The sequence below is a fragment of the Musa acuminata genome, chromosome BXJ3-3 (assembly GCF_036884655.1).
Source record: "Musa acuminata AAA Group cultivar baxijiao chromosome BXJ3-3, Cavendish_Baxijiao_AAA, whole genome shotgun sequence".
NCBI lineage: Eukaryota > Viridiplantae > Streptophyta > Magnoliopsida > Zingiberales > Musaceae > Musa > Musa acuminata.
In genome coordinates, this window is record NC_088351.1 from 35,698,458 (window position 1) to 35,725,828 (window position 27,371).

Sequence of the window (27,371 nt, forward strand, 5' to 3'; positions counted from 1 at the left end):
GCTACGCATGTATGCTTTTTTATCCCCAAATCTCAAGTTTCTATGGCTAATCTCTCTTATATATCATTGTTCTCCCGCCGCAAATCTCAAGTTTCTATGACCAAGAATTGCTGATATTGTTTTATTTTTTTGTTGATACAACAACAATCCCTAAAGTTCAAGAGAACTTCACACGACAGAGGCAGCACAACCCAACAGGACGGCGTACGTATTACCACACAATCGTACAGCTTCTTCACAGAGTACGGTGGACACAGAACTAATCACTGCCTCAGCGATTAGGCTCATTAAGCCGGGCTGCTGCCGCCACTGTCGCGGCCACTCCGCCGGGACGCATCTCCAGGTTTGGGCTGCTCCGTATCTCAGCTCCCACCACCCTCTCGGCGTCCTGCCTGGTCGCCTCCTTATCCGCCGGCATCCTCGTCGCTGCATCCTGTCAATGGAGCAATCCGGGAATTAGCAGTACGTGGTACGTGATCTGTACAGACTACTACTGAGTATGGATACTACCGCCAGTACATCCCCGAGCTTAGTCTCGTCATCTTCTCGGTCAGCCCAGGTGTTGGTGACGACCGCCGCCTGCGCCGCAGCGGCGACACCATTCGTCAGCACGGTACTCAACCCGGTGGCGGCCGACTCCGCCGCTTGGATGGCAGCTGCATCACTTGGTTCCACCGGCTTGTCACCGGCTGTCTTTGCGGTCGCCTCTAGTGCCTCCCCGATCGTTACTTTATCGCCCCACATTGCCGCGTTTCCAGCACCAGACTCTTGGCCGCCGGCACCCCGGTTTCCTCCACCTCCTTGGCCTTCAGGACTGCCGCTCCAGATATATCCGCCGCCGGCGCCACCACCCAATCCAGCTCCTTCGTTGATCACATACTGACTCACAGCCTGTTGCCGAGCAAATGGGGAGTCTTGAGATCGAGGCTCACGATACATAAAGTTACGATCAACCGATTTGTATGTACCAGTACCTGGCCGGCGACGTACTCGGTAACGAGACGATAGCCGGGCTGCCCGGGGATGTCGGTCTGGGTGACGGTCACCCCCTGGTCACGCGGGATATCGCTGAACTGGCTGTGGCCGACGGCGCGGCGCTGCTCGTTGCGTGCGGCGGCTGACTCCATGACGGCAGCCGCGCCGCCCTTCGGCGTGTGGCCGAAGACCATGGACTCGGCAGTCTGCATCATGGCGGCGTCCCTGGGTGCGACGGATCGGTCGGCCAAGTCTCCGCCCACCGGGAACACATCACCGTACCTTATGCCCGCGTCCTGTGCTTGGTATGGCCTTCTTGGTTGTTCCTGGCTCATTTCGCCTTGAGGTGTCCGATACCGTTTGAAGAAGGCACGGTCTCACCGGCTGCGGCTTTATATACAGGGGAGATGAGATTGGGAACGTCGGGCACGTACAAGGATCCTATTGACACGTGTGGGGCCGTAGGTACGCGGCGGGACGTCATGGGACGGAAACGTGGAGTTTTGGGACCGGAAGGAAATGGTGCATGAGATGCCGGCACGTGAAGCGGTGCACGATAACTCGGCGGCGATGTGGCGTGGGCGCGTCGACCGGTGCACGATTAATCGGTGGCGATGTGGTGTGGGACGTCTTCTCTCTCGCACAGGGTTGATTGCGGATGCGGGTTTCTTCTTGCATGTATCGGATCTATTCGATCCGCTTCAAACGTGGTGAGGTATTGTTTTGAATTTCTCGCGAATGTTTATCTTTTTTATGTATGATGCTAGAATATTATTGATAGAGCATATTGTGGATCTCACCGTATAGACACACGACCTCCGACCACATCAATGCAACCACGGAATCTCAGGAGGAATGCGATGTCATGTCAGATGCATCATCGAGAACTCGGGATAACGGTCGCTCCCCTCCTGTGCCATCTGGGGTCGCATGACCTGGCGTCGTCCCAACAATGATTGCTCTGGGAAGTTTGGGACGCGTCGCATGGCGTTGTTCCGCACATACCAGACGATGATCGTCCGAAGGTACGAAATTCGTCGTCCAGAGAGTTAACAACCGTGCGAAGATCGTGCATACTCCATCGCTTAAAGTTGTTACACGCCCACCCACCCTGAGGACTTCGCCAAGCTTGGTCTTGTGCTCCTCTCGCGCCACCACGGTGTTGTCATCAGCTAGTCCCCTAGTGTAACGGACAAACTTCTAAACAAGATGTTGGATGTAATGCTTATGTCTGTCCGTTGTCTTTTGGCATGTTCATGCCTTGTACAGCAGATAGAGGGGCGGCCGAAGGCTAAATAGTCCCATGTTAGTTGGGTTGGTGGCCTTTTTAGGCTTGTAAATAAAGGTTGTGTCAAGTGGACACGAGCGAGAGCTTTTCGGTCTGTAATGGACCATTTTACCCTTTGTTGTGCAACTATTCAGAGCTTGTAAAGTCTGTTTGTAATTTGCATTGTCTATGAAGTGTTTTACGGACATGTTTGCTTGTGGATCCCGATTGAGGGGTTCTTTTTAACCCGTTCTCTCTTTTGTTGGTCCTAAGGGACAATGGGAGGCTTCGGGGAGGCTGACCTTTGCGGACGGACGCGCGAGGGTGCCGCACGCCTTAGGCAAAACCAGCTAAGGTCGTGACATTATGGTATCAGAGCGGGACAAGCACTCATAGAAACACTTGACATGCAAACGTGGGGGACCTAGCGGGGCTGCGTTGAGGGCAGTCAGCACACGCGTGACCGTTTGAGGGAAAACAGGCATGGAGATGTAGGGAAAAGAGTCGTTCAGAGGAGCGAGCATCCGAGATTGGCATTCAGAGGAATGACCAACCCTTCGCGCAAGAGGCACCACGAGAACAGGCAAGCTTGGTTGAATTTGGAGCGCACAAAGGTTGGGATGGCTGAGTTTGAGCTACGGCTCAACGTTGACAACTATACTTGATGGTGCTCTAGGCAAGCGAGGCGCTTGGCAAGAATGAGACCATCCAAGGTGGAATGAGTTGTTCAACGACCAAAAGAGTTATGCAAAGCTCACAGAGGTGAGGGGAATTGCTAACTCGAAGAATTTGGTACTCATGCATGGGCTTGTATGCGGACGATGGAATGTTCGTGGTCATCCCAAGGCGACCGAGACTCGGCGCCATGGAGCATTGAAACTTTCTCTTCGTCATGTGAAGGATACGTCCGGAGGAGGCTGAAGTGTGCAACGAGTTTAGCATGTTGCTAGGCCTTGAGGGGTGCGGCGGTGGCTGTATTGACGTGGAGGCGCAATCTAGCAAGTGCGTTTGCAAGAGGCAGAACAATGCACAGCTTGTTCAGCAGATCGGAGTAGTCCAAGGGGATGGTGGTCTCCGAAACGAAGAGAGATGTTGCTCCAACGGGACAGTTATCTAGGAGGGATAAGTCTCGGCACTCCAGAGGGAGAATCATGTGAGACGAACTTCACATGTTGAGGAGGAGTACCTCACAAACAACAACTTCACGAAGCTCGATGGACTGAGCAAGCGGCGAGGAGTTGTCGCATGATCTCGCTCGAGAGAATGCATTGGTGGATGCATTGCGAGATCAAGTGGGAGAGCAACCTGAAGCAACTTAAATGAAGGCACACTTAGAGTCGATATGGAGATCGGACTCAAGGGAGGGCTGACCCGTGGAATGGAGGGCGCGAGGGCCACCATCGACTCAATGCAAAAACGAGGAGCGGAGCAACTTGGGTGTAACTTGGCGAAGTACCCAAGCTGCATGAAGGGAGCCAGCAGAGAAGTTGGAGCATGGAGCAGAAGCACAGTGCTTTCCTTAGACAGAGGTCAAAGACATGAACTCTTGCAGAGGCAAGGGTAGGATCATGTTGTTCCATGGGTGCTTCATTCTGACGGAGCGGACTCATCTTACATAGTGCCAAAGACGAAGGGAGCTTCTAGGCACATGCACCTTATCTCGGAGGAGCATATAATGGAGGAACTAAGGCGACTTAATTTGCGGAGGCGAAGTTGGGTTCAGAAGGCCTTAGCACGGGGCAAGAGGACGCAGAGGCAGGTACTCTTGAAGAATATGCCACAGTGTTGCCATTTGAGTTGCTACGAAGGAAGCAGTGCGCAGCGGAGATTGTGCTGGTAGGGGTAGAGGCCCAGGATCCAGACAATGGTGCACAGATTACAGTGAAGTTGGTGGACTTCGAGAGCTACTAGGCGACGGACTGTCCTAGAGCGGTGCTTCATCTAGGTGTGACCCAGGAGTGGGTGGATGAAGGTCGATTGCCAGAGGAGCGAACAAAATCGAAGGTGGAAGGGACCCTGCGATGTATTGGCAGAGGCCACACATGGAGGGTTCACAATTCGAGTTTATTCCACAAGGATCATAATGCAATGGAGATGTCACCAGGAGGCGACATGGTGCAGCGGATCGTGGTGGAACAGTTCGTGGCAATGCGATACACACAATCAGTCCCGTGAGGGATGAGATCATATGGAGGTATGATCGGGAGTTACTGGAAGCTCCACTTCGATGAACAACACGACGGCAAGAAGGGCTATGGATTCAAGGAGTGAAGGCCATGGTACCGCAGAGGCGGGTCTTCCGGGCGTGCATCGAATTTTGCATCGGATGAAAACCTTGGTCATCAGCATATGGGGGCTTGGTTCCACCAAGGGAAAAGTTCGAATGCAAGTACCAGTGAGTTCCATGGGAGGGACTTGATCATGCAGAGGTATGATCGAAGCAACTGGAGAGTTGGATTGCTCCAAAGCTCATATTCGCTTAAGGGAGCCCGACAAGTCAGAGGACAAGGTCGAGTAAGCGAACGTTGCTACCAAGGAAGCTAAGGAGAACAGAATCGGTGCAAACTCTACAACGTGATGGCAGAGGCCATGCATGGGAGTTGCTGTCTGTCTTTCCATCGACCAAACGGACTGCTTGGAGAACACAGAGGTGTTGAAGCAGGGGGTCGAAAGGGGCGAGGAAGCGACGATGAGTCCAGAGGGACTTAGCTACCCAAAATCAAGCATCAGTTAGAATGAAGGTGGACTCAGAGGAGTGCCACGGAGACATATCTACTGATTGTGAAGAAAAGGGATACAGAGGCGAGGCGATGGATAGTAGGGCCATGGGCATGGCAGCGCCATGGTACCGCAGAGGCGGGACTTCCGTGCAAGTCATTGATCCCTTGCTCTCACGGAGGGAGAGCACTTGGTCGTGAAAGGGGCCGAGGAGGTGGAGCATGCAGAGGCAATCTCCAAGTACCGAGACAAGGCTGAAGGGCAGAGGCCAAGAAACTTCGTAAGACCGGTGTCAACAAGTTTCTCATCAAGATAGTCGTAAGTGAAGGACTTCGGGTCATGCAAGAGTGCACGACCAAGGAACGAAGCAGGCAGTACGCGGTGCTGTACCTTTGCTACTCAGTGGAGTAGGCGGCAGGGTTGATGGAGAAGACGGTACAATCCCAGAGGCGGCCTCATCTATCAGAGAATTACTCCAAGTTGGGGTGAAAACTTCCTGCATTCTAGAAGTTCAATGGCATTGAGAAGGTGAATCACAGTAGCTAACTCAATGCAAGGAGTGCAAACACTTCAAGTGCTTCAGAAGTGTGAGCAAAGAGCAGGCGAAGGCCAGTAACCAGCTCGATGCATGAAGTACAACCTCGAGGAGGCGGGCGAAGTCAAAGTAACCTTTGCCTTCTCAACTCTTAAGAGAATAGGCGAAACCGAGTACCCCAGTTCTCTTATCTATCCAGCAGAGGAGCTCTGCACAAGCTCAAAGACCCTTCGAAGATAATGGAATACAATAGTTGTCAAATCCTCACCAACGGTGATCAGTGCTACTGAGAGTAGATTGTCCGCCTCATTTCCCAACGAAATGCCAATCGAAAGCGGAAGTGATGCGAACCTACTTGGACGTGACAACTAACTGAAAGAAGAGTCAATGAGCAGATTTTGTGGAGGAAGGACCCAAAACTTCAGAAGTTTGCGAGACGATGCTCGTTAAAGCTCCAACAAGCATCCACCCAGTTCAAGCAGCATGTGGAAATTTTGAGAGACTGGAGCAGTAAGGATGGTCTTTTCCTTCATTTGGTGGATCCGTAGGAATCAACAAGGATCAACACAACTCAGCCAACCCCCCACACCAGAGTCAGAGTCATTGGTGAGTTGAAGCAGCATGGCGGATCAAAGGTTCGACTACTCAGATACAGCAGCGGAGAGCAGCTGGGAGCTAGGAGGCGCATTGCAGCTGGAGCGGAAGATTGAAGACTCAGCAAAGGCGAAGAGTTGCAGTGTTCACAAAGGCTTCGACGAGGACGTCGAAGGGATAAGTGGGGGAGAATGTAACGGACAAACTTCTAAACAAGATGTTGGATGTAATGCTTATGTCTGTCCGTTGTCTTTTGGCATGTTCATGCCTTGTACAGCAGATAGAGGGGCGGCCGAAGGCTAAATAGTCCCATGTTAGTTGGGTTGGTGGCCTTTTTAGGCTTGTAAATAAAGGTTGTGTCAAGTGGACACGAGCGAGAGCTTTTTGGTCTGTAATGGACCATTTTACCCTTTGTTGTGCAACTATTCAGAGCTTGTAAAGTCTGTTTGTAATTTGCATTGTCTATGAAGTGTTTTTCGGACATGTTTGCTTGTGGATCCCGATTGAGGCGTTCTTTTTAACCCGTTCTCTCTTTTGTTGGTCCTAAGGGACAATGGGAGGCTTCGGGGAGGCTGACCTTTACGGACGGACGCGCGAGGGTGCCGCACGCCTTAGGCAAAACCAGCTAAGGTCGTGACACTAGGGCAGACAACCTCGGCCCAGGTCGTGGACTCCACCGTCGCAATGGTTGCGACATCTCGACGCTCGATCGAGCTGTCGTCGATGGACCTCGTCGTGGCTTCTAGCGCTTCCCTCGTGGTGACCTTATCGGTCCACATGGCCACCTGCAACGCCGGGTCTTGCGCCCATCCGTCGTCGGTCCTCTCGGTCGATCGAGCTATGTATAGATAGCTTCATGCGATCAAAAAACCAACACCGACGACGGCAGAGTTGGCACGTTGTCGATGCATGGGCAGATGAGAGGGGCTCGGCTGCAGGAAGCGGAGGTGGACACACTGCAGTAGCGGAGAAAGCGGCGGGGAAAAGAATAGTCACGGCTAGTTGTAGATAAACTCCGACGTGCTGAGGTGGATTTCATCAGAATAAAAGAACTGCCAAGAAGTACTACATGTTAAGAAGCTGAACAGAAATATTAGATTGTAGATGCTGAGAGGTGTACCAAAAAGCAATATGAATTGAAACGATCAATAAAAAGTTTACGAGACTACATAATTTCCAATTTTATTGTATCCATATCTAAAGGCGAGCTTTATAAATATGCACACGCCTTGACGAGGCTTCCTTGTAGAAAACAATTCATCAGAATCTTGTCACTATTTCTCATGTAAAATGTAAAGCGCCTTGGCATCCAAATTCTACAGTTAACAACCTCTACATCTAATGAAGAGAGAGAGAGAGAGAGAGAGAGAGAGAGAGGAGAATCGTACTACCTTTGAGAAATGGAGGGGAGGAACTAGACATCGGTCAAAATCAGTGATGAAACAATCATGACATACGCAAGAAAGAACAAGAGCGCGATCTGCATGAAGAACTTTGGGTTATCCCTCAAGCTTGGAGCGGCAGCAGCTCTGTCGGTCAGGAAAACAACCATGTCACAAAGCAAACTTAATATGAGAAATTACGCTAACTAAAGAACGAAGAGAATGAACCTTGCGATACGTTGGGAAAGCCGACGGAAAGGTAAACTTTGGATAAACACGACTCCAGGACCTGAGAGAGTGGCCATCAATTGGTTATCACCCTGCAAATGCACGATGGAAATTTCAGTGTCAAATCAAATAGATCAGTGACGGGAGATTCAGCAGATGACAGTTTGTGAAGTGCATCAACTTGAATGTAGTATGTAACAGCCAATGCATATGATCAAGCATTAGTCGAATGCAAATACCAGCATCGTGAAAAGTACAACTGCAAAGTACTGGGAGACATCCCATTGCTTACATACTGATCTAAATGTTACCATCATGTAACTATTTCATATGCCATGAAGACGAGGTTTGGTGCCAGCAAAACTATCATGCTTAGATAACCATTAAGTACATAAAATAAAATTCATGCCCATCACAAATATGTTTAATATCTAACTTAATAACCCACCACCATTCAATTCATTCAGCAGATATCCTAAACCGAGAATGCCGGCGAGTATGATCTAGGTCGAGAAGTAGGAAAAGTTCATGAGCTCACCCCAAAGACCACCCTCCTCATCGGACTGGAGTACTTCAGTTGAAAATTGATAGAGCTTGTCATAGCTATAATGCATGCAGCGTCAACTATAAATACTTCTCCAGGAGCAAGAATTTTCTGCACTACTAGCATAAGAGAAAAGCCAAAAAGATCAAAAAAATCACTAAACAATTAAAATGAGATAGCCTTGTCATCAAAATGATAGTTTGTTTATCATATTACAATATTAGGCATACATGTAGTTGCTCAAGTAATTGAGTAAATGAATATAGACAGACTCTGCAAGAACAACAATCTGCATGATGCTGTTATTGCTCTCTCCATTATGCAACTTTTTATATCAATGGGGCAGGACTTGACAATTATCTTATGATATGTTTCTATTTTTCTACTTCTATTTAATCACTAAGATGACAAATTGACAATGAATTACATTTTCATACTTATTTTGTGTCATAAACAATCATCTTGGGTTGCTTTAAAACATAGTCTGATATTCTATGTTGGCTTACAATGTTATTACTGATCAATGTTGTGTTCCATTTTGACACTATCATGAAATGAATAGTCAGCACTATAACAAAGATGTCAAGAGAGACCCAGAGGTAGAACTTTTTATCAGAGACAGGAAAACGAAAAAATTTTGAACTGTGAATTCACATACCAGATCCACACCCAAGAAGAAATGCCAACCCCTGGCCTTCTAGCTTCTGTTTGAGGATCAACTTTTAAAGAAAAAATAAAACAAAAAAAATCAAGTGTTAAAGGCGTCATAACCTAGAATATAGAACCAATTAAGAAGTGAAATGAAGGATTTCTTTTTCAGGTACTAGAAATAGCTAGTAAGAAAAGTATTACTCCCAACCTCTGCACCAACCTCAAGGTTGCGGGGCCTCTGATCAACTCTACTGGAAACTCTCACATCATTGACTGAGCAAAGAAATGCATCAGGCTACAGAAGGAATATAAACTGTTAAATACTCATACACACCGAACCAAACAAGAGAAAGTAGTGGAATGTTCTCTGGTTAAGTAACACTTGAATAAGTTCAGGTCTTGGACCAGTCAACTTGTCAAACTTAACCAATAAAAAATCTGTAATTGTCATCCTTAGCAGACCTGCCTTCTGACCTTGTCCAACATGTTGTGGTGCTTTAAAATGTATTGCAAAAATAAGGCAAATCTTTCTGGTGACATAACCTAGTAGTAATAAATGATTTAGAACAATATGATTGAAAAGGAAATCTGAATAAATCAATAATTAGATCAGAGATTGAATTGTTTTATCCGTATAGGTTTGATTAGCTGATTTATTTCATCCCATGAATTTACCACTAATCTCACACCACTGTAGAATCTCATTTATTATAGAGCAAAGCACACAAGAAACTGTTACGACCAAATTTATCTGGTAAAAAGATAGCTTTAGCATAAAAAAAAAGAGAATGAATAAACAACATGCAGATAACTATAAATTTTTTCATCAAGGACAACAGTACATCAGATGAAAGGTTAATAACTACATTACAAGCAAGATTAGTTGTTAGGTCATGTTGGTGCTAAGGTCTATTGAAACCTTAAAAATAGGCACGAGGCTTATGAAGGTGAAAAGCACGAGAATGCATTAAAACAAAGATTAACAGAAAAAGACAAAAAAAAGAAGTAGAAATAGCAACATAAGGAATATAGAAGAAAAGCAGAGTGGAAGAACAAAAGGGCAATGCATAGCGAAGGATGAAAGAAAAGCACCATGGTAGTACATTGATGCAGATATATGCAGGAGAAAATCCAACTTTTGAACCAAGTATTAAAAGCATCAAGTTCAATAATCAGCCCTACCTGGCAAAGAATCTCACCGCCAAAATTTGCCAAGTCAATCTGTCAAGAAAAAAATGAAAGAATCAAAAAGAGGAAATTGCTAGAAGTAGAATCACAAACAGATAGCAAAATTAGAAGAAAAAAAAAAACGAATTTTCCAGTAACTTAGGCTTCGGTTTGACCTAATGACCTATTGAGACAAAAAATTGCCAGTACCGGAAAGGACTTAACTCAAAAAAAAAAAAAAAAAAAACTTTGGCTAAATCACATTATTCCATTGTATTGAGAACCTATCTCCACTGCTAACTGCTCGAGTCAATGAGAGATTAATAATAGAAATTTGGATAATGTTAACCCAAATTACCTAGGTCAAATGTTTTGACAAGGTTAAAATATAACAATGTTATGGTTTGTCAAGCTATAAGCCTAATCCTCCACTTAGTCTGCCATAACCTCAACAACCACTACCTAAGTGCTGAGCAAGAATTCAATGCCATTTCATAGTTTGAAAGATTGTTATCACAACATTAGGTCAACATTTTAATAATCAGACAGAGAAAAAAACAGTAGCAGTTGGAGTAGCACATGATTACTGTGCAATATCAGCAATGACTGTGTGAGATGATCGTCACAAAGCAGCTGCTGATACACCATGCGAAGTTAACATTTGATAGAAGTTTTTTAAATAATATTCTAATAGATAAAAATATGTTTATAAATCAAATCTGTATGAAATTTTGCTGCAGTGTTTTCCATGCACTCACTGGAAGTATCCTTGCAGGAGATGGTGCTGCAATTCCAACAAATCCATTTTCTGGACCAGAATTTGAGATAACTACACTTGTCACACGTTTGCCAAAGATCCACTGCCAGAATCCTGCCTCATTTTCAGGGATGTAGTTATTGTCCATTTGAATCGACCCAGAAATGTAATACACTGTACCTAAATAAAAATTGAAAGATCAGAAAAAATTAAAAGAAAAAGCCAAGATACGTAAATAAAACACAAAAAACATAATAGAAAAACCAAAAACAAGATAAAGTATATTCCTTTGATTAATTAGAACGTCATGGAGGTAAATGTCAAAATTAGAACATGAAGCTGCAAAGATTTATCACCAATACAGTATGGCTTTCATAATTAGTCAACAGTACAGACGGCATCAAATCCAGAAGATAAAGGAGCATCTGGATTTTTCTTTCAAGTTTACAAGAAATTGTAGCAAAACATCTGACTTGACTATGTAAGAAGACAAATGGTTAGCCTCCACAAAAGTAGGCCAGAAAAGATAATCAAAATTATCTCAAGAAAACTTACCAGGCATTGCGATAAGTTTTTCTTGTGCTTTTAACATTATCTGGATGGAAATAAAAAAATATTCAAGATTCATAGAAGTTATGGACAGCCAAACACCATAAAATCTAGACCGTGAAGTACCTGAACAATCTGAGACTCGCCACCCAGTATCTGAAAAGCTGTTACTGCTGCTTGGGAACTCTGCAATAGATAATAACATGATAAGTGAAATTAAGTTATGTTAATTCAACTACTATACCAACCAAGTCCTGTATTCCACATCGTAGTTGATATACTGTCAGCAAGAATGACCAGACTCACCAGAGAAGAAAGGTTTGATTCAGATGACATCAAATCACAGCTTATGTATCAGAAGTTTAACTAGGAACTGTAATGATTTCACATGATGATAGCATCGATCCATGTCGGTATGCATTGTTAAGAAAAATGGCCACCTAGGCTTTCACGATCTACCAATGCGTCTGATGCATGGTAAAGCCTGAGCACTCTATTACTCTTATTTGTTTCTGACTAATCAACGTAGTCTAAAAGAAGATTCTCCGAACCCCCTCCAAAACCTAAAACAGATCATATTGACTTTGGTGCCTACGATTTATTTTAATAGCATCATCTATCATAAATTGAATGAAGAAACGTATGAATATAAAAAACTGGACAGGGAAGATGAATCTAGAACAGTACATGACCAAATACATGAATGGACAGACTGATTACCTAACATAATCAAGAATATCATCCTAACACACGCAAATGAAACTCAGTACGGTCGAGATTTGCAGAATTTCCAGCACATACCTAGGAATCAGTGGCAGATCCAAACTAAAACTCGAACGGACACCGTAACACCAGCAAAGAACAAAGGCATTAACCGAAACACAGCAACATGTGGTGGGCCGGAGGACGTGAAAGCACACCTGGTAGACGTAGGGCTGGAAGGGGGTGGAGAAGAAGGGAGCCGCCATGGCGGTCGATTTCAACCCAAACAACAGAAGGACCTCAAGAAATCGCGTCGGAGGTTTCGAGGTCGCGCATCAGGGTGTCCTCGCCCGATAACGAAGAGGGCGACGTCGGGATCCTGACACGCTCAGAGACTTCCTCCTCTCCGTGGGCAGAGAAACGAAGTGACTACTAACCGACCCTGTTTGTACCAAATCCGCCTATCGCACGGACGGTCGATCTCCTCGCATCAACATTCTGTCTCTCGATGAGATTGATATTTTCTGAGGACACGATCGTAATTCCATAAGGCTGATGAGTTGTCGCGTCTCACTTAGTTCCGACATATCTGTGTTCGTACCTTACGTGGCGACCCGTACGATGACTTTCACGACAAAAGAAACGAGTTCTCACATGCGACATCTGAACTCATATATATATATATATATATGACTTTCACGACAACAGAAACGAATTCTCACATGCCACATCTGAACTCATATATATATATATATATATATATATATATATATATATAGAGAGAGAGAGAGAGAGAGAGATAACATGAAGAAAAGACATTATAGAAACATAATCTTAAATGTGTTGAAAATTGACGGATAAATCAACAAACAACACCATAGTCTTCTTTGGCATGGAGAAAGGTAGATCCATCCAGTGAGCCAGATAAAGATCTTGCCGTCCTCAGCTTCTAACTATACAACTATTTATCTGAAATGCCAAATGCATGGCATGGTACAGTTCAAATGTTCTTTCTTGCTTGCTTATGATAACATCAGTGAATATAACCTGCCATAATCCAAGCTACACATCACTGAATGAGGTTTGAAGACAAGCTTATATGACATATTGTGATAATAGATGAGTAATACACAAGTAGCAAAGAAAGCAACTGTAGAACAAAGGCAGAACACATTCCATGGACTAAATTTGAACCCTACAATAAACCAACACCCAACTCTTTCTACACTTTTCTCCTGTTTTGTCAACACCTTTATCCTTGATGATTAGCTAACACCGAGACTCTCTAAGTGACTAGTTTTGTCCAGAACAAGAAATATCCATGTCCATTTGCTAAACAGCGGAGCAACCCCTCTTTGTGAAGCTTTGGGAGCGGAATCCTGCTTCTTTCGGCCACATTGTTACATATCGTACAGGCACTGAAAAATATGATTCTAGACCCTTGGTTGCACCATCCAAAGAGTCACTGATATCTCGGCAATGACCCAAAAACATTGTACAAAACTTATTTACCGTAACATGTGCTGAGTACTTTTTTCCCATAATGATTAGTGCGGAGTGCTGTAACATGAGGCCTTATTGCCTCCCGGAATGCAGCTTGGAGTGCACCCTACAGAATAAGAAAATCGGTATCAGATCAGAATTAGAAAAGATGAAGGGTATTATAGTACAGTCAGGTTTAATGAGGTCAACCTTGCATTCTCTATGAGCTGATTGAATAACATAATTCCCATATGGGTCCAGTGAGATCTGGACAAAGTGAGGACCATCGATCAGTTCTCTGATTATGTTGACACGTCTGGCATCGCCTGCATACTTCAGGCACTTCTCCACCACATTGCTACTATATTTTTGTACAGACAAGGTTCGGTAATGACCCTCCAGTTGATCAAGTATTTTGATCGTCGCCCATGGAACCTTTTGATCAAGAATGTACTGCACCACATAATTTCTTCAAGAAACAAAAAAAAAAACTCATGTTATACGGATATATAAGAGGAAAACATTCCATAATAGGTATCTGGCCAAAAGAGTTTTGGATTAGGCATGGATATCAAGGAGATATGTGAGCAAATGCCAGGGTACTTAAAAGCTGGGCAAAAGACACCAGTAATAATAACAGAATCAGTGTATTGAGAGGATAAGAAATGAGAAAATGAAGAGAAATAAAAAGATGAAGCATACCCATATGGATCTTGAGAAAGGTCACGAGCTTTGCATGTTAGATTGGATATTAACCGAAATTTCTGATCTCCATCTAAAGCAGAGAGGCATTTTTGAAGAACACAACAACCTTGACGATCTCTTGCTAGCTCAACACAGTTAGCAACTGCATCTTCAAAAAGACACTACAAGAAGAAAAGTTAAACATCAATACAGTTTATTACAGAGATCTATTCCAGGAAAGTGTAGAAATTTGGCTTATTAATGTTAAAAACATCAGGAAGAGCATTCTACTCCATATTAACACACAACACCTTGAACTGATCACTTAATAGAAAAGGAGTTGTTAGGTACATAGTGCGTTGTTAAATTTGAAGCAGGGGATGAACTATGACAAAGGCAGAAGATAAGAACTTAGTTGGACATCAAACAAACATGGCTACATACCATGACATCACAGTATTCCCAAGGAATGTCTTGTGGTGTCAAAATTACAAAACACCCTTGCCACACACTAGGCATACGCCACTTAGTGGAGTGGTGTGGCATGATACCATGAAAATGGATCAGAGATGGAATACATTGCATCAACTACCACATGTAATGTCATGCCCATATTAGATGCACACAGATCACATGCCTACTGCTATACTGCTACGTATGGGTATACTGGTGACCAGTGTTGTTCATTTGTGTTAGAAAACGACTGACAGACATGGGTATGCATTTGCATCTGTAGTCAGTTTCACTGGCTGGAGGACGAAACTCACTCCATAAATTGCAACTAGCGATTTAAATTTCAGAATACATGTACATATTGACTATTGTTTACCGTTCCGACAAAATACCAGTACTAAAACATATAGACTAATACCAGTACAATACCATTCAACTTAATTTTTTGTTATTTTATTCAATGATACCAGACAATATAGATCAGTATGCCATCCACTATACCATAGTTGTACCAGCCTAATAGGTTCCAAAACTGGTATCAGATCGGCATTTAAAACCTTGATTGCAACTAATAGAAATTAACCTAAATAATTTCAGACAAAACTCCTCCAGAAGTCCTTAAAGACGATATCAAAAGGTTAAGATTTTCTATAATTCCTTTGCCCGATAATCAAGTGTCTAAGAATTCAGGTACAAGGGTAACTTCCTCGGATATGATAATTGAGAAACTTTTTCATGGTTGATTAGTAAATAGTGGGTGTACATATGCAGATCGAAGCCTTTACTATCACTACATATAAACTAGAAAATACTAAATTAAATTAAACAAACAAAATGACATTAAGGCATTGAATTAATGAAAAATAATGAATCTTATGTGAAGCCAAAGCTAAGGAAGGAGGTTTCCATAATGCATTATCACATATATACCCCTTGAAAACTGCATAACAATGGATTTATCCCTCAAAAGCTTGATATGGATTTATCCCTCACCAGTTTTAACTAATCAAGGAAAAGTAAACTACAAAGACAATCTTCAAAAACCAAGGGGCTTCCACGCTAACTAGAACAAAGATTTAATATTGATGTGAAACTTTAGTATCCAAAAAAATTATGTAAAATTAAAATTAATTGATAAGAATTTCTCAAAAGACAAAGTTTCGACGTATGAAATCTTGTATAAAAAGAAATGAAAATTGAATAGATCATGGCTATGCGGTTCTTCTGCATCAAAATCATATAGGTATGTAATCCAGATCTCCCAAAATTAGGTGACCAGTTGGATATTTATAATTCAGAAAAACCCTGCAAAACACAAATCACAAAACATAGCAAATGATTTGATATCTGTTTTATGGCGTAATAGGTGCCACAAATGGTACAGCCAGCCAGCAACCATTGTGGATCCTGATAGGGAAGTAATTTATATTAGAAAAAATATTGACTAAAATGTAAAAGAGTAAAATTGAGATCTAAAACTTGTTCATCGATGTCCTTTTCTTTTCCTCTTTTGGGTGAAGAAAATTAACAGGATAAATGTTCCTATTAATTCAAATGTTTCTTTAAGCAAGACGGCCTAGAAGAAAGAGTTATGTTCCATTATTACCTCCGCTATCCTGAAGAAAATTTATACATGAAGATGCATAGTAGTTGAAGAAAATAGAAAGTTGAAAAACAGTTTTCCAGATTGCCTCTGGTCATCATATGTCGTGAATGCTTCCATATAGCATGTCACTAGTATAATTCATGGGCATTATTACTCCACCAATCCTGAGGGGTACATTATCAATTAAAAACATGAATGTACTAGAATGTCCTAATGGCAGATAGCAAATTGGGTCTCGGTAGTGCTATTTTACAACGTTAGGAGTAGTCCAAAATATAAAATGGTGAGCAATACAAAGAAGAGCAAATCCAGGCTTTTAGAACTTCATAGACTAAGTAAACAAACATAGCATGGAAGTCTGCCGTGTATATCAACTATTCAAAACCAGGGCATGTGCATGTGCTAGTCAAGGAGTCATGCATGGTGAAGTTGGCAGCATCAGTGGCATGCCAAGCCTGTGCAAATCATATGCTAGGAATTATTGTCAGAACATTCCTGGCACTTGCCAATGGTCATTGGCAACCAGAACACGATCTAGCTAACACATGCAATCCTTGCATGATAAAACATTTCCCAAAGCTAAACCCAAATGAGTGTAACTTTCAGATGAATATTTATGAAGATTCAGCTTAAAGATATCAAGAGATGGAAGTTACAGGGAGTAAAGAAAAAAAGAAAGATTAAAAGATAACATATCTAAGTTTTTCCTTCTTTTCTATATGTTGTGAAAGAAACATTATAAAGAGTGCGACCCCTTGATGAACTTGATGTCTGTGAATCTGAATGGTCTTTTGATCTTGAAAAGAAAAAGGAAGGCACTTCGGTGGATCAATTCTTCTAGATAACAGCCATAGAGGACACTGTAGCCTGAAGTGGTTCATGGTGTTAGTTGCTACACCATATATGTAGCAGCACCATGAAACCATTTGGGATCCTAAGGCGATAATTGGGCTATTAGCTGCTACTGAATGAGCCAAGCTTAAACAAATGACTCGTTTTTTCATGTTCAACCAAACCAAACAGTGTATGTTTGTGCTTGGCTTGAGTTCATCTCTAGCTGTCAGTGTGAATCTCCTGTCGAAGATAGAAGACCTTGAAACCTTAGATCGATGCTAGATGAATTAGTTCCTCTATTGAATAAGGGGTTGCTCAACTACAATAAATATATTTTATAAATCATTTAAAAAATAAAGTATTTTTTATTTTCAAGATAGCAGCTCTGTTTCTACACCGGACTCCCAACTTCTTCCATGCTTTATTGCCTTTAATTCTATAAACAGTCTAAACTATTAAAAAAATTATTAAATAAATACATGTATCGCATGCTATGGAAAATGCAAAACGATACATTATGGTACTTCTAAGAAATGCAACTGCAACTCTTTAACATCTCTGGTACAAAAAATGTTCTCTTTTGCAATTGAAAACCGAAAATGAACAAAAACAAAGTAAGAGACAAAAAAGAGAAGAATGAACCAAATATCCTTGCCTCCTTATTTTCAGGTGAAAGGCAGTCCAAGCAACGTTGTGCAACATGGCTACCATTGTTGTTCTTTATCAATAACACTATAACAGGTTTTAAAGCAGAGACGATCATGGAAAATTGTACTGGACTTTTGACAGTTTCAAGTATTTTTTGTACAACACGAGTCCTGCAATTGTCAACACGAAGCAACAAAGAACAGATGACATAATATCAATACAGGATAAAATTTAACAGCATGATATTACGAAAAAAACAAACTTACCCATGCTGATTGCAGGAGATTTTAAGGAGTTTGTCAGCACCCTGAGAAATTTCATGTATAATGTGTGTTATTTGCTCCTCTCTACAAACTTCCACCAATTTCTGGACAAGATAGTTCCCAAAGGGATCCATCATAATCTCAACAACATGATCAATGATCTCAAGAAAGAGTATATCGACATCTTCATGATTTCCTTCATTGAATATCTGCTGCAAGAAGCGACAGCCATTCTGATCTTTAGCCAACACATGTATTTTTCCAATGGCATTGTTCAACGAATCATATTTTAAACCCGATGACTTTACATCATGACTCTCACTCAAATTATCAGGAGATGAACCTTGGTTGCTTGGAGCATCTAGGTCTAATGATTGAACACCGTGAACAACATGGCTGTGGGCATTATCATTACTAAAGACTCTTCGAGTGATGTCAGCATGTTCTGGCAATTGATTGTTCCCAGGAGCACCAGATTTAAGAGTTTGAAGCAAGTCCACACCATGAGATCTTGTCAGAATTTTTTCAGGAAATGTTTGTTTACTGAATCTTTCTGAAATTTGAGGTCCATGGGCACTTTTAATAGGACTATATAAATCATAAGAAGATGCAATATCCTGCCCTTGTGGAAAAGAACAGCTCTTGAACTGGCCAGATAATCCATTATGATGGCATCTTCCAAGGTTACTTCTCAGCAAAGAAGGATCCAACTGATTGTATCTCCTGTTAGTCGCACTGTTATTCCCATAAGAATATTGATTCACTTGTCCTGCTTGGTGAGGAATGGACATGTGAAGATATGGCTGTATTGTATTACCGGACAAAGGCCCAATTGCCGAGATTCTCCTCTTTTGCCCTTCGAAGTGTTGATTTTCGAGTTGTTGCGAGTAGAGATACCGAAGGTTATCTCTGCAGTTTCTCTCATACTGCATGTCACCCCACAATGCGCTGGATTGACTTAGTTGTTGCTGTTGCCGTTGTTGATGATGATGTATATAATCATGGGGTGGTGGATCCATATAGTACTGCTGCTGGAATGATGGAGGAGGAAACTCAAAACCCTGTGCCGAAAGTCCAGGCAGGAGATAAGCATGTATTCCTTGATTTACTGGCATAGAAGCAGAACAAACTGGAAAGCTTTGCCTCTGCTCTCCACATTCACCAAATACACTCTTCGACATTTGGTTCCTTGGGTCATGAAAATTGAGTTTCAGAAGTCCAGCATCATCGTGTCCATCCACCATTCCATTCAGTATGCTGGGTGCATCCTTGGTTACAAAAGGTGAGCATCCTTCCGATGCAGGATTGGGTACACAAACTCCATTTTGCCTGATGGATAATGGAAGGATTGACATCTCTGCAGACTCAAGTCCAGAAGAATTTTCCAAGTTTTCTGAACAGTGTCTGTCAGGTAAGAGTGCATGATTAGATGACGATGGATAGCACTTGAAATAGGGAGTAGTTGACACAGCTGTAATCTTATCCATAAAGCCTAGATCCTCAAATGCCGAAGCCAGGGATTGTTCATCTGGTAAATTTGTTGTATTTTGGTTAGTTATCGTAGTTGATGTTCCATGGTAGCTTCTGGGACCATCTTCCTGATCAAACGGAGTCTTGGATGATGACAACGTGTCATCTGCAGAGATGATTTCACAATCTTTCACAGCTAGAGTAGTACATGACATGCCATACAAGTCACCTGGAGTAGAAGTCTTCTCAACCTCATTCACAGAAATTAGCTCAAAGTCCAGTGCGGCACCGTTTTGGATGTGTTTTCTGGTATAAGGATTTCCTATAGTAGCAGTTGGTATCTCTCCAAGAAGCTTATCGAGTTCATCAAAATCTTGATCAAGCTTTTCTGCTTCCATATTGGGACAGAATGGTCTTCCGTTCCTTGATATGTGTAAAACAGAGTTAGCCACTAGCCCGCTTGGAAATGCAGGAAACGAAGGACTCTCCTCGGATCACAAACCTCCTCTAAACAAAAAGAAGATGATGTACCAAAACTTATTCCAAGGAAAACAGAGAAAAAGATTATGTTAAACGAAATGTGCATCTACAATTAATCAAGAAGACGTTAGCAATGCAGCATAACATAGAAGATCAATTTTATTAACAGCATATATCCTAATGTGATCAATGCTAACTACATCAACAAAAAGATGATCTAAGCAAATCCTCGGAAGCAGAGATATACATAAAGAACGAATGTGATCAATCTACCGCTATCCAACAACGAATGTCACTGCCGAAATCCAGATGATGAAGATTGATAGCATAGAGATAGGCCTTAATACAACCGAAAATAACAGAGATCCACTCCAACTCATACAGATTAATCTTGCAACAAGAACAAGAATCTACCAGAGAGAAGGGCGTAATTGAGATCGAACCCGGAGTCCTCCGTCGTCCCCCATCAAATGCACCTAAATCGCAGCAACCCCCAAAACCCTGATCACCCACAGGAAAAGGAAAAGACAAGAACAAGAACCCGACTTTCCACGACAAAGCCAAGAACCCGGAAGAAAGAAGTTCGGGCGCAGATCAGCGCCGAACTAGCAAGACGAGGGAAGGGACGCAAGGGACGATCGGAGACGCACGAAAAGGCAATGATCGGATCAAGAAAGAGGGGGAGGGCGAGGGGTCTCACCAGCGACAGAACCAGCCGACGCATCACCAGGCCATCGCCCCGGAGGGAATTCCGAGGGCGAGGGAGACGGGGAAAGGGATTCAGGGGGCGGTGGGGGGGCAGGCAGGGAGGCGGGATTGGGAGCAGAAGCGGCGTGGCGGAGGAGGAGAGGAGAGAAAGGTGGGATTTTTATTGAATAGGGGGGCTACAAAGCAATCTCCTCTCCCCTTCCTCTACTCCTTTCCAAATACATATGGACTCCTATGTGGGCAGTGTGTGTGTGTGTGTGAGAGAGAGAGAGAGAGAGAGAGAGAGAAAGAAGGACACATACCATGCATGCATGCATGCATGGGTTTATTTGATCCCCCCTCTCCCCTCTTCCTTTGTAAAGCGACTCCCTTGCGTGGGTTTTGGTTCGTGTTTGGTAACTCCTCATCACCATCATACTTGAATCTCCATATAACATTATTAGTCAATTATACCATATTAAAATTATCTTTTTCTACCTCTCTCTCTCTCTCACACACAAATATATATATATATAATTAACATAAAATAGCTTAAACTGAAAATAAAATAAAATGATTTAATAATTAAAATAAAAATATTAAGGATAGTGACATTATATACTTTTTGGGTTTTAGAATAATAATAATGATACACATATATACTTAAATTTGAGGGATAAATATGAAAATGAGTAAATATGTATGTATAGGGATAGATGTGTAACTTTGCATGTAAATATAAATGCAAATTAACTCACCGGTTTCTGATTTGATTGCCTTGTGGGGGCCCATCTTAGCCTTCCAATGAGAAGTTAAAGATCTTATAGTAATCTCATCCCGTAGTATTTTTAATAGCATCGTTGCATTTGGACTTGATTTAATCGACTCCATCGTATGTTTTGGAGTGGCACAATTGTTGGAGGAATCAAATAGATTAATGTTTGTAATATAATGTGGCAGTAGCAAGTGTTCTTCTGTTGTCATGTGCAGTAAATTATGTTGGTACCGATCCTTGTCTTCATAATTTAATGTGTCGATTAGATTAGATTATTTATCGGAAAAAAAAATCTAAGATTTTTATATGTTAGTTTCATATATATTGTTTTGCTTTCAATCTACTTCGTATTAGTTGGAATAATATGCTAAATATTTTTATTAGAAGAATAGAAGGATCTTTAATTCCGTCGTATTTTTTTTACTCTGAAAAATATTCAAGAGGTTTTATCATATAAAGGGATTATTTGGAGTTTTATCGGAAATAATAAAAGGTATATGCTTAGAGCCCGTAATGCTTTGTCGGTATCCTCTGGCTTTATCCGGACGTAGATAGATGATGTGTTTTAAATATGTGATATTATGTTTGAGATCTCACTTTACCTTCTATCTATTTGATATGATATTCAGAACTTTGATTATATGTTTTTATATGTGTTTTAGATAAGAATGAAATTTATGTCATGTGAAATATGACGTTTGAGCTTTTGCTTCATATTTGTTGTTTGATATGTTTTGAAATGCTTCTTATGTCTTTGAAATATTTTATCCGTTCCGAAATATTTTGTATTTCATTGATATATTTCGAAATATTTCATAGATTTTATTTGAAAAAAAAATATTTTTTTTTAGATAAAAAAGAAAAAAGGACAAGGTGATGAGCAAGCCTTACAACTCATGATGGAGTTCCAACTTTAAGATTCCTTGATGTTTGCAGGGCTGTATGAAGAGGTCCTCACACTATACAGTACACTATGGAAAAAACTAAGTCTAAAGGGAGGGGGAGCACTGACATATTTGGTTGAGATGCAATGGCAAATCCTACAATCAAAGAGACCTGTATGAATTGGTAGAAGCTATTTGATGCTTGGTGAAATTAATGGCTACTAGGGTTAGCAAGGAAAGAGTGAGTGAAGGGGGACCATGAGGAGTGATCTCACCAGCTCTTCAAGAGGTCTCACTTGGAGGAAAGAGTGGGACAAAGAGAAGGGGGCAGAGAATAAAGGTAGGTATTCCCAAACTTGCCTGACAATGACCATATAAGGAGATAGAATCATGTTATCTTTTGTCAAGAAAATATATAAAGGGTGATGGACATGAATGAATTATTGCCACTTCATATAGCATCATATATCTCACAGGCTTTGCTTCTGACCAACTCCATCCATGTTCAGTAACTCCACAAAATGGAAGCTATGAATTGCCCTCCTCTCCCAATGGAATTACATGAACAAAGATATCAACACAAGTATTTCTGAAATTTTGGTGAGTAAAACCTGTAACATGATGATCTTGTTCTCTTTCAAGACAAATAAAAGGTGTTATGGAGGAGAGCAGAGTGTCATACAAATGTGATCACTTGATCTTCTTCTTCTCTGATATCTGTTCATCATTGGCCTCTGAGTTTTATATCTCTTGGTCAATTCAGATGGCCTTCTTTCATGGACACCATCATGCTATTTGCACTCCCCGGAACATTACATATGCCAAGGAAGACTATTCGGCAGAACACCATGATTCCATTGCAGTAACCTCCAAAGGTAAGTCTCCTGTCTCCTTGTCACTTGTATGCATAAAGAAATGGGGGGTTCAGACTCACCTTCCTCCTTGTTTCATGAGAGCATAAAAGAGGCCAAGGCTTCTGCTGATCAACGAGTCTCCTCTTTCTGGATGTCCAAACAAGGAGATGGAGTCAGAGAGTCAAATTCAAAGGAGTCCAATGCTGAGAATGGGATCTTCTCAGCACTTTTTCTCCTGCATTGAAGAAGTCCACTGGAGAAGACTTGGACTCTTCTCTTTCCCCCAGTTTCCAACAGGTGGATTTGGTCTCTTCCAAGTGCCTATGACTTGTTCCTCGACGTATGTTGGTGTATGAATCAGGAGAGACTGACCTGACAAAGCTGGCTCGATTGGGCCAATCAAAGTCTTCCAGGAAGCCCATTAAGGCCCAAATCAAACCAAGCCCAACTACATAATTACTGCCTAATATTTTCTTTTTCTTTTTTTTAAAGCTTCCAAGACTTTACCAACTGGATTGTTAAAATAAACCATTGACAGACTAATGTTTTAGGTATTAAAAATTATATCATCATATTAATATTTTAGATATAAGGATTATCATATAAAGTTTCAAACCTCTGATAAGTGACTTTGATATGTGTGACCTATAAAAAATATCAATTTGACACATTAATCTAAAGAATGGTAGATTTTCCATATCATCATTAGATCAATATATCTACATGATATGCATATTTTCCTTATTATTATTATTATTATTATTATTATTATTACATATATATATATATATATATATATATATATATATATATATATATATATATATATATATATATATATATATATATATTCAAATAGGAGACGATGGAAGCCCGCATAAAGACATATATGCGATCAACAACACAAGGGGATGGCGAGGCAATCGCACGGCCAGAATTCAAATCCAAATGCTACCCTTTCCCTCCCATTCCCAGTTCAATTGACAGATATTTTCGCCCTAATATATATATACACCTCATCGGAAGCCCTAAAACATACATCTTTCTTGAATCCCTCTCTCTCACCCCACTTCAGATCCAAAACTTATCTCCCTTAGCTCCTTATCCACCTCTCCTACTGCCTCCCGTCGATCTGGGCACCCGACGATCGGAGGAGAAAGAAAGGGAGCCAAATCTACCAACTTTTGAGGCCAGGTCACTCTTTGGGTTTTCCTCCTCAACGTCATTGAATTAGGGCTTATTTAGAGCTTCTTGAGCTGCTCTTGAATGTTCTCGTTTCTTACAGGAATGGAGGCACCATATTACCATCTTCTCTTCGTCATTTCCATCATCTGAGCTCGAAATTATAGTCCGTATCTTCTTTACATGGTTTCTTGATGTTATTCTGTCTTTTGTGGAAGTAGAGTACGAAAGGTTGCATTTTTAGCTTGTCTTGGTTTTCTGGAATATTTTGTTACTTAATTACTGTATGATTTGACCATATCTTCGAAGATCCCTTCTGCTTCTCTGTCGGAATTACTGCTATCTGAGAAAATTTTCCTTTTTTTCGAATAGTTTGATGTGGGATTGTGTTGCTAATAATTTCTGATTCTTGTTTGTTTTCCTTGTCAGTGATCCTCGCTTTATGGGGAGAAGTCTTAGCCCGATGCTCCGCCAGGAGCTGGCCAACCTCGACAAGGATGCCGACAGCCGCAGGTCTGCCATGACAGCTCTGAAGTCTTATGCAAAGGATTTGGACTCCAAACACATCCCCTCCGGCGAGCGCACCATCTCCCTCTACGAGGTCCTTGCAAGAGTCCATGGCCGCAACATCGTGCCGCAGATCGACAGCATCATGTCCACCATCATGCGCACTTTGTCGTCGAGCGGAGGATCCTCTGCCCTCCACCAGGCCTGCTCCAGAGTCGTGCCTGCGATCGCTCGGCACGGGATCGATCCCTCGACGCCAGACGACGAGAAGACGCGGATCGTTCGCTCCCTCTGCAAGCCCCTTTCCGATGCTCTGATGGGCTCGCACGTGAGCGCCGCCGCCGGGGCCGCCCTCTGCCTCAAGGCCCTGGTCGAATCGGGCAACTGGACGTCTGCCCCGGGCGAGATGGTGAATGAGGTCTGCTTGAGAGTTGCAGTGGCCCTGGAAGAGAAAGCGACCCAAACTAGTGCTCACATGAGCCTGGCAATGGCTTTGGCGAAGCACAATGGCCTGGTGGCCGAGGCTTACTCGAGGTCTCTCGTGCGGTCTGGCTTGCAGATCTTGGCTGCCGGTGCCGCCGCCAGCAACTCCCAGAAACGTCTCTCGGCCGTTCAGATGATCAACTTCTTGATGAAGTGTGTGGATCCGAGAAGCATCTCTTCCGAGGTCTTCAAGATAGTAGATGTCATGGAGAAATGCCAAGCCGACGACAAGATGCCGTTGGTGAGGAGCGCAGCATCTGAGGCACTGCAGACTGCAAAGGCCCTCAGTACGCAGAGAGGATCGAAGCTTGAAACTGGTTCCAACCCGGTCGTGAACTCGAACTTCCGTAGGAGAAACCAAAGGAGTCCACGGCACGCTAGAGAACACCTCGCCTCCGTTTGCTCGCCTGAGTCGCACACCGTCGACTCCTCTATCAAGAATGATGTGTTTGCCGACTCTCCTGTCTCAGTTGGTCAGTCTTCTTGCAGCATTGACAGCAGTCGGCACCCGAACAGGAGACTGTGGAGCCGTGATGCTTGTTCTGTGGATGTCTCCTTGAAGGATGGCTTGTTTCTGAAACGCATGGACTTCGAGCATATCAGTGAGGGCAAGCCAAGTGATTCAGATGAAGAGAGACCAGAAGCATTCTCTGGATTTGCACCGGCCAATGACACAGAAGTAGCGGGAGATACCACACCGAGTCCTCAGGTACACGAACATATGTTTGCTTACATTGTTCTGTGCACTAACGCCTGCAGTGAAACTTAGTGATCGTGTTGGTGTTGCAGAGACCCATATCGCGGTTGAGAATTGATGATATCAAGATCTACACTACTCCAAGAAAACTCATCCGATCTCTTCAGGATTTGACAGAACCAGACACCGAAAACACCAAGAACCAAAGCATTGCTCTGCCGATCAGTCAGTCATCGCATGAAGTTGAATGGAAACCCAATGGGGCCTTTGACAAAGATAGACAACCTCAGAATCTGAACTCGGAGGCCGAACAGAGATGCTTTGAAGATGTGGAGTGGCTAGGAAAGATGAACCATCACAAGGATGCTGAACCGGCACAAGATGGCACTGAATCAGTTTCATCTACTGGTGATGTCCCTGAAAGTAGCATTTGCAAAGTGTTAGACGGAGCAGGTTATGAGGATAAGAATTCAGTGGTGGTAAAGAGTAGAAACCGGATAGGGTATACTACAGCTGCCCAGGGCTTGATCTGGGGTGCTTTCATGGTCCTTCTTGCCACCATCTTCTCATCAATGTGGACTGACAATGATGAGCTTGTCTTTGATATGGTTCCCACTTAGTATTTGCTCCTTGTCATCTTTAGGTTGGCTTGCCACATTGTGATACCGCACTGTTGTATGTTTGATTGATGAAGGATTGTGATGCAAGTGACCATGCAATGTAGGCTGCTCAGTGCAGTGATGTTTTCTTGAGATTAGTTATGAGTCAGGTCAAACATCATGTAGGAAGTCAATGTACTTTGGCTAGATATTTAAGATCATGGTTTAAGATGTCCTATGTTTGCTCAGATAACTGCTCATGTTTTGACAGTCTTTCATTTCTCATCCTTGGGTTCTTTTGCATTCTCCACTTTGTGCATGCTCTGTTCAGGCTCCAGGAGTTCTATGCTGCTACTGTTCTTGGGAGTTCTGCTCAAAGACCATGGAAAAGTATTAACTGTATATCATTTTAATATCATAAAGAAAACAAATTGCATGGAAGACTGCTGAGCAAAAATGAAATCATTACCCTATTGGATTGCATTTAGACAAAATCATCATATTCTTTTTCACAGTCTACATTTGATCAAAGAACCTCCTTGTCCCTGTTGGAGTGCATTTCCCAAACTAGAGATCATCTTTTGAGTTGAGCACATGAATGGTTGGACACTGAGGTTTTCCCTTCTGCTGAACTTCAATGAAACCAGTTGAATGCTGTTGTGGTTTCAGGATCAACCCAACAGTACTTTATATCTGAGTTTTAGGAAATTTCTC

General features: G+C 42.4%; 4 protein-coding genes and 1 long non-coding RNA gene across 17 annotated transcripts; 2 read left to right on the forward strand and 3 right to left on the reverse strand.

The window, feature by feature from the left end:
* Positions 1-91: 91 nt before the first annotated feature.
* LOC103978821 (late embryogenesis abundant protein D-34) lies at positions 92-1,383 on the reverse strand. The gene is made up of 3 exons (XM_018822786.2): positions 975-1,383; positions 511-891; positions 92-433 (listed from the first exon to the last, which is right to left on the reverse strand). The coding sequence occupies exons 1-3, from the start codon at positions 1,308-1,310 to the stop codon at positions 272-274; spliced, it is 879 nt and encodes a 292-aa protein (XP_018678331.2). The 5' UTR covers positions 1,311-1,383; the 3' UTR covers positions 92-271.
* LOC135633667 (uncharacterized) lies at positions 885-1,921 on the forward strand. Its single transcript, XR_010495089.1, has 3 exons — positions 885-1,280; positions 1,378-1,690; positions 1,783-1,921. It is a non-coding gene; the product is annotated as an uncharacterized LOC135633667 (long non-coding RNA).
* Positions 1,922-5,859: 3,938 nt separating this feature from the next.
* LOC103978819 (uncharacterized) lies at positions 5,860-12,477 on the reverse strand. 9 transcript variants are annotated; one of them, XM_065143414.1, is made up of 11 exons: positions 12,288-12,477; positions 11,494-11,553; positions 11,374-11,413; positions 10,820-10,998; positions 10,077-10,115; positions 9,103-9,189; positions 8,902-8,962; positions 8,238-8,362; positions 7,700-7,791; positions 7,481-7,618; positions 5,860-7,141 (listed from the first exon to the last, which is right to left on the reverse strand). In XM_065143414.1, exons 1-10 carry the CDS (start codon positions 12,333-12,335, stop codon positions 7,504-7,506), a joined length of 846 nt encoding a protein of 281 aa, XP_064999486.1. In that variant the 5' UTR covers positions 12,336-12,477; the 3' UTR covers positions 5,860-7,141; positions 7,481-7,503. The 9 variants fall into 9 exon arrangements, with proteins under 9 accessions (XP_064999486.1, XP_009393032.2, XP_009393030.2 ...); XM_009394757.3 differs by lacking the exon at positions 5,860-7,141 and having other exon boundaries at positions 7,205-7,618; positions 10,820-10,932; XM_009394755.3 differs by lacking the exon at positions 5,860-7,141 and having other exon boundaries at positions 7,205-7,618; positions 10,820-10,992.
* A 674-nt stretch (positions 12,478-13,151) lies between these two features.
* LOC103978818 (uncharacterized) lies at positions 13,152-20,925 on the reverse strand. 4 transcript variants are annotated; one of them, XM_018822779.2, is made up of 7 exons: positions 20,690-20,925; positions 20,404-20,465; positions 18,043-19,932; positions 17,784-17,946; positions 14,254-14,417; positions 13,762-14,020; positions 13,152-13,678 (listed from the first exon to the last, which is right to left on the reverse strand). In XM_018822779.2, the coding sequence occupies exons 1-7, from the start codon at positions 20,711-20,713 to the stop codon at positions 13,574-13,576; spliced, it is 2,667 nt and encodes an 888-aa protein (XP_018678324.2). In that variant the 5' UTR covers positions 20,714-20,925; the 3' UTR covers positions 13,152-13,573. The 4 variants fall into 4 exon arrangements, with proteins under 4 accessions (XP_018678324.2, XP_064998441.1, XP_018678325.2 ...); XM_065142369.1 differs by having other exon boundaries at positions 18,043-20,016; positions 20,690-20,924; XM_018822780.2 differs by lacking the exon at positions 20,404-20,465.
* Positions 20,926-24,202: 3,277 nt separating this feature from the next.
* On the forward strand, positions 24,203-27,025 carry LOC103978817 (protein SINE1-like). 2 transcript variants are annotated; one of them, XM_018823620.2, is made up of 4 exons: positions 24,203-24,383; positions 24,475-24,537; positions 24,801-26,070; positions 26,151-27,025. In XM_018823620.2, exons 3-4 carry the CDS (start codon positions 24,814-24,816, stop codon positions 26,676-26,678), a joined length of 1,785 nt encoding a protein of 594 aa, XP_018679165.2. In that variant the 5' UTR covers positions 24,203-24,383; positions 24,475-24,537; positions 24,801-24,813; the 3' UTR covers positions 26,679-27,025. The 2 variants fall into 2 exon arrangements, with proteins under 2 accessions (XP_018679165.2, XP_064999133.1); XM_065143061.1 differs by lacking the exon at positions 24,475-24,537.
* The last annotated feature ends 346 nt before the right edge of the window (positions 27,026-27,371 follow it).

What these genes read in the sequence shown, in the direction of transcription:
- LOC103978817 (XM_018823620.2), top strand. Translation starts at nt 24,814, where the DNA reads ATGGGGAGAAGTCTTAGCCCGATGCTCCGCCAGGAGCTGGCCAACCTC. An exon ending in ATACCACACCGAGTCCTCAG is followed by an intron (nt 26,071 to 26,150) that starts GTACACGAACAT and finishes TTGGTGTTGCAG; the next exon opens with AGACCCATATCGCGGTTGAG.
- LOC103978821 (XM_018822786.2), bottom strand. Translation starts at nt 1,310, where the DNA reads ATGAGCCAGGAACAACCAAGAAGGCCATACCAAGCACAGGACGCGGGC. An exon ending in CCGAGTACGTCGCCGGCCAG is followed by an intron (nt 892 to 974) that starts GTACTGGTACAT and finishes GCTCGGCAACAG; the next exon opens with GCTGTGAGTCAGTATGTGAT. An exon ending in AGCTCGGGGATGTACTGGCG is followed by an intron (nt 434 to 510) that starts GTAGTATCCATA and finishes CTCCATTGACAG; the next exon opens with GATGCAGCGACGAGGATGCC.
- LOC103978819 (XM_065143414.1), bottom strand. Translation starts at nt 12,335, where the DNA reads ATGGCGGCTCCCTTCTTCTCCACCCCCTTCCAGCCCTACGTCTACCAG. An exon ending in GCGAGTCTCAGATTGTTCAG is followed by an intron (nt 11,414 to 11,493) that starts GTACTTCACGGT and finishes ATTTCCATCCAG; the next exon opens with ATAATGTTAAAAGCACAAGA. An exon ending in CTTTCCCAACGTATCGCAAG is followed by an intron (nt 7,619 to 7,699) that starts GTTCATTCTCTT and finishes CCTGACCGACAG; the next exon opens with AGCTGCTGCCGCTCCAAGCT.
- LOC103978818 (XM_018822779.2), bottom strand. Translation starts at nt 20,713, where the DNA reads ATGCGTCGGCTGGTTCTGTCGCTG. An exon ending in CAATTACGCCCTTCTCTCTG is followed by an intron (nt 19,933 to 20,403) that starts GTAGATTCTTGT and finishes ACACATATCAAG; the next exon opens with GAACGGAAGACCATTCTGTC. An exon ending in CAGCTCATAGAGAATGCAAG is followed by an intron (nt 13,679 to 13,761) that starts GTTGACCTCATT and finishes CTTATTCTGTAG; the next exon opens with GGTGCACTCCAAGCTGCATT.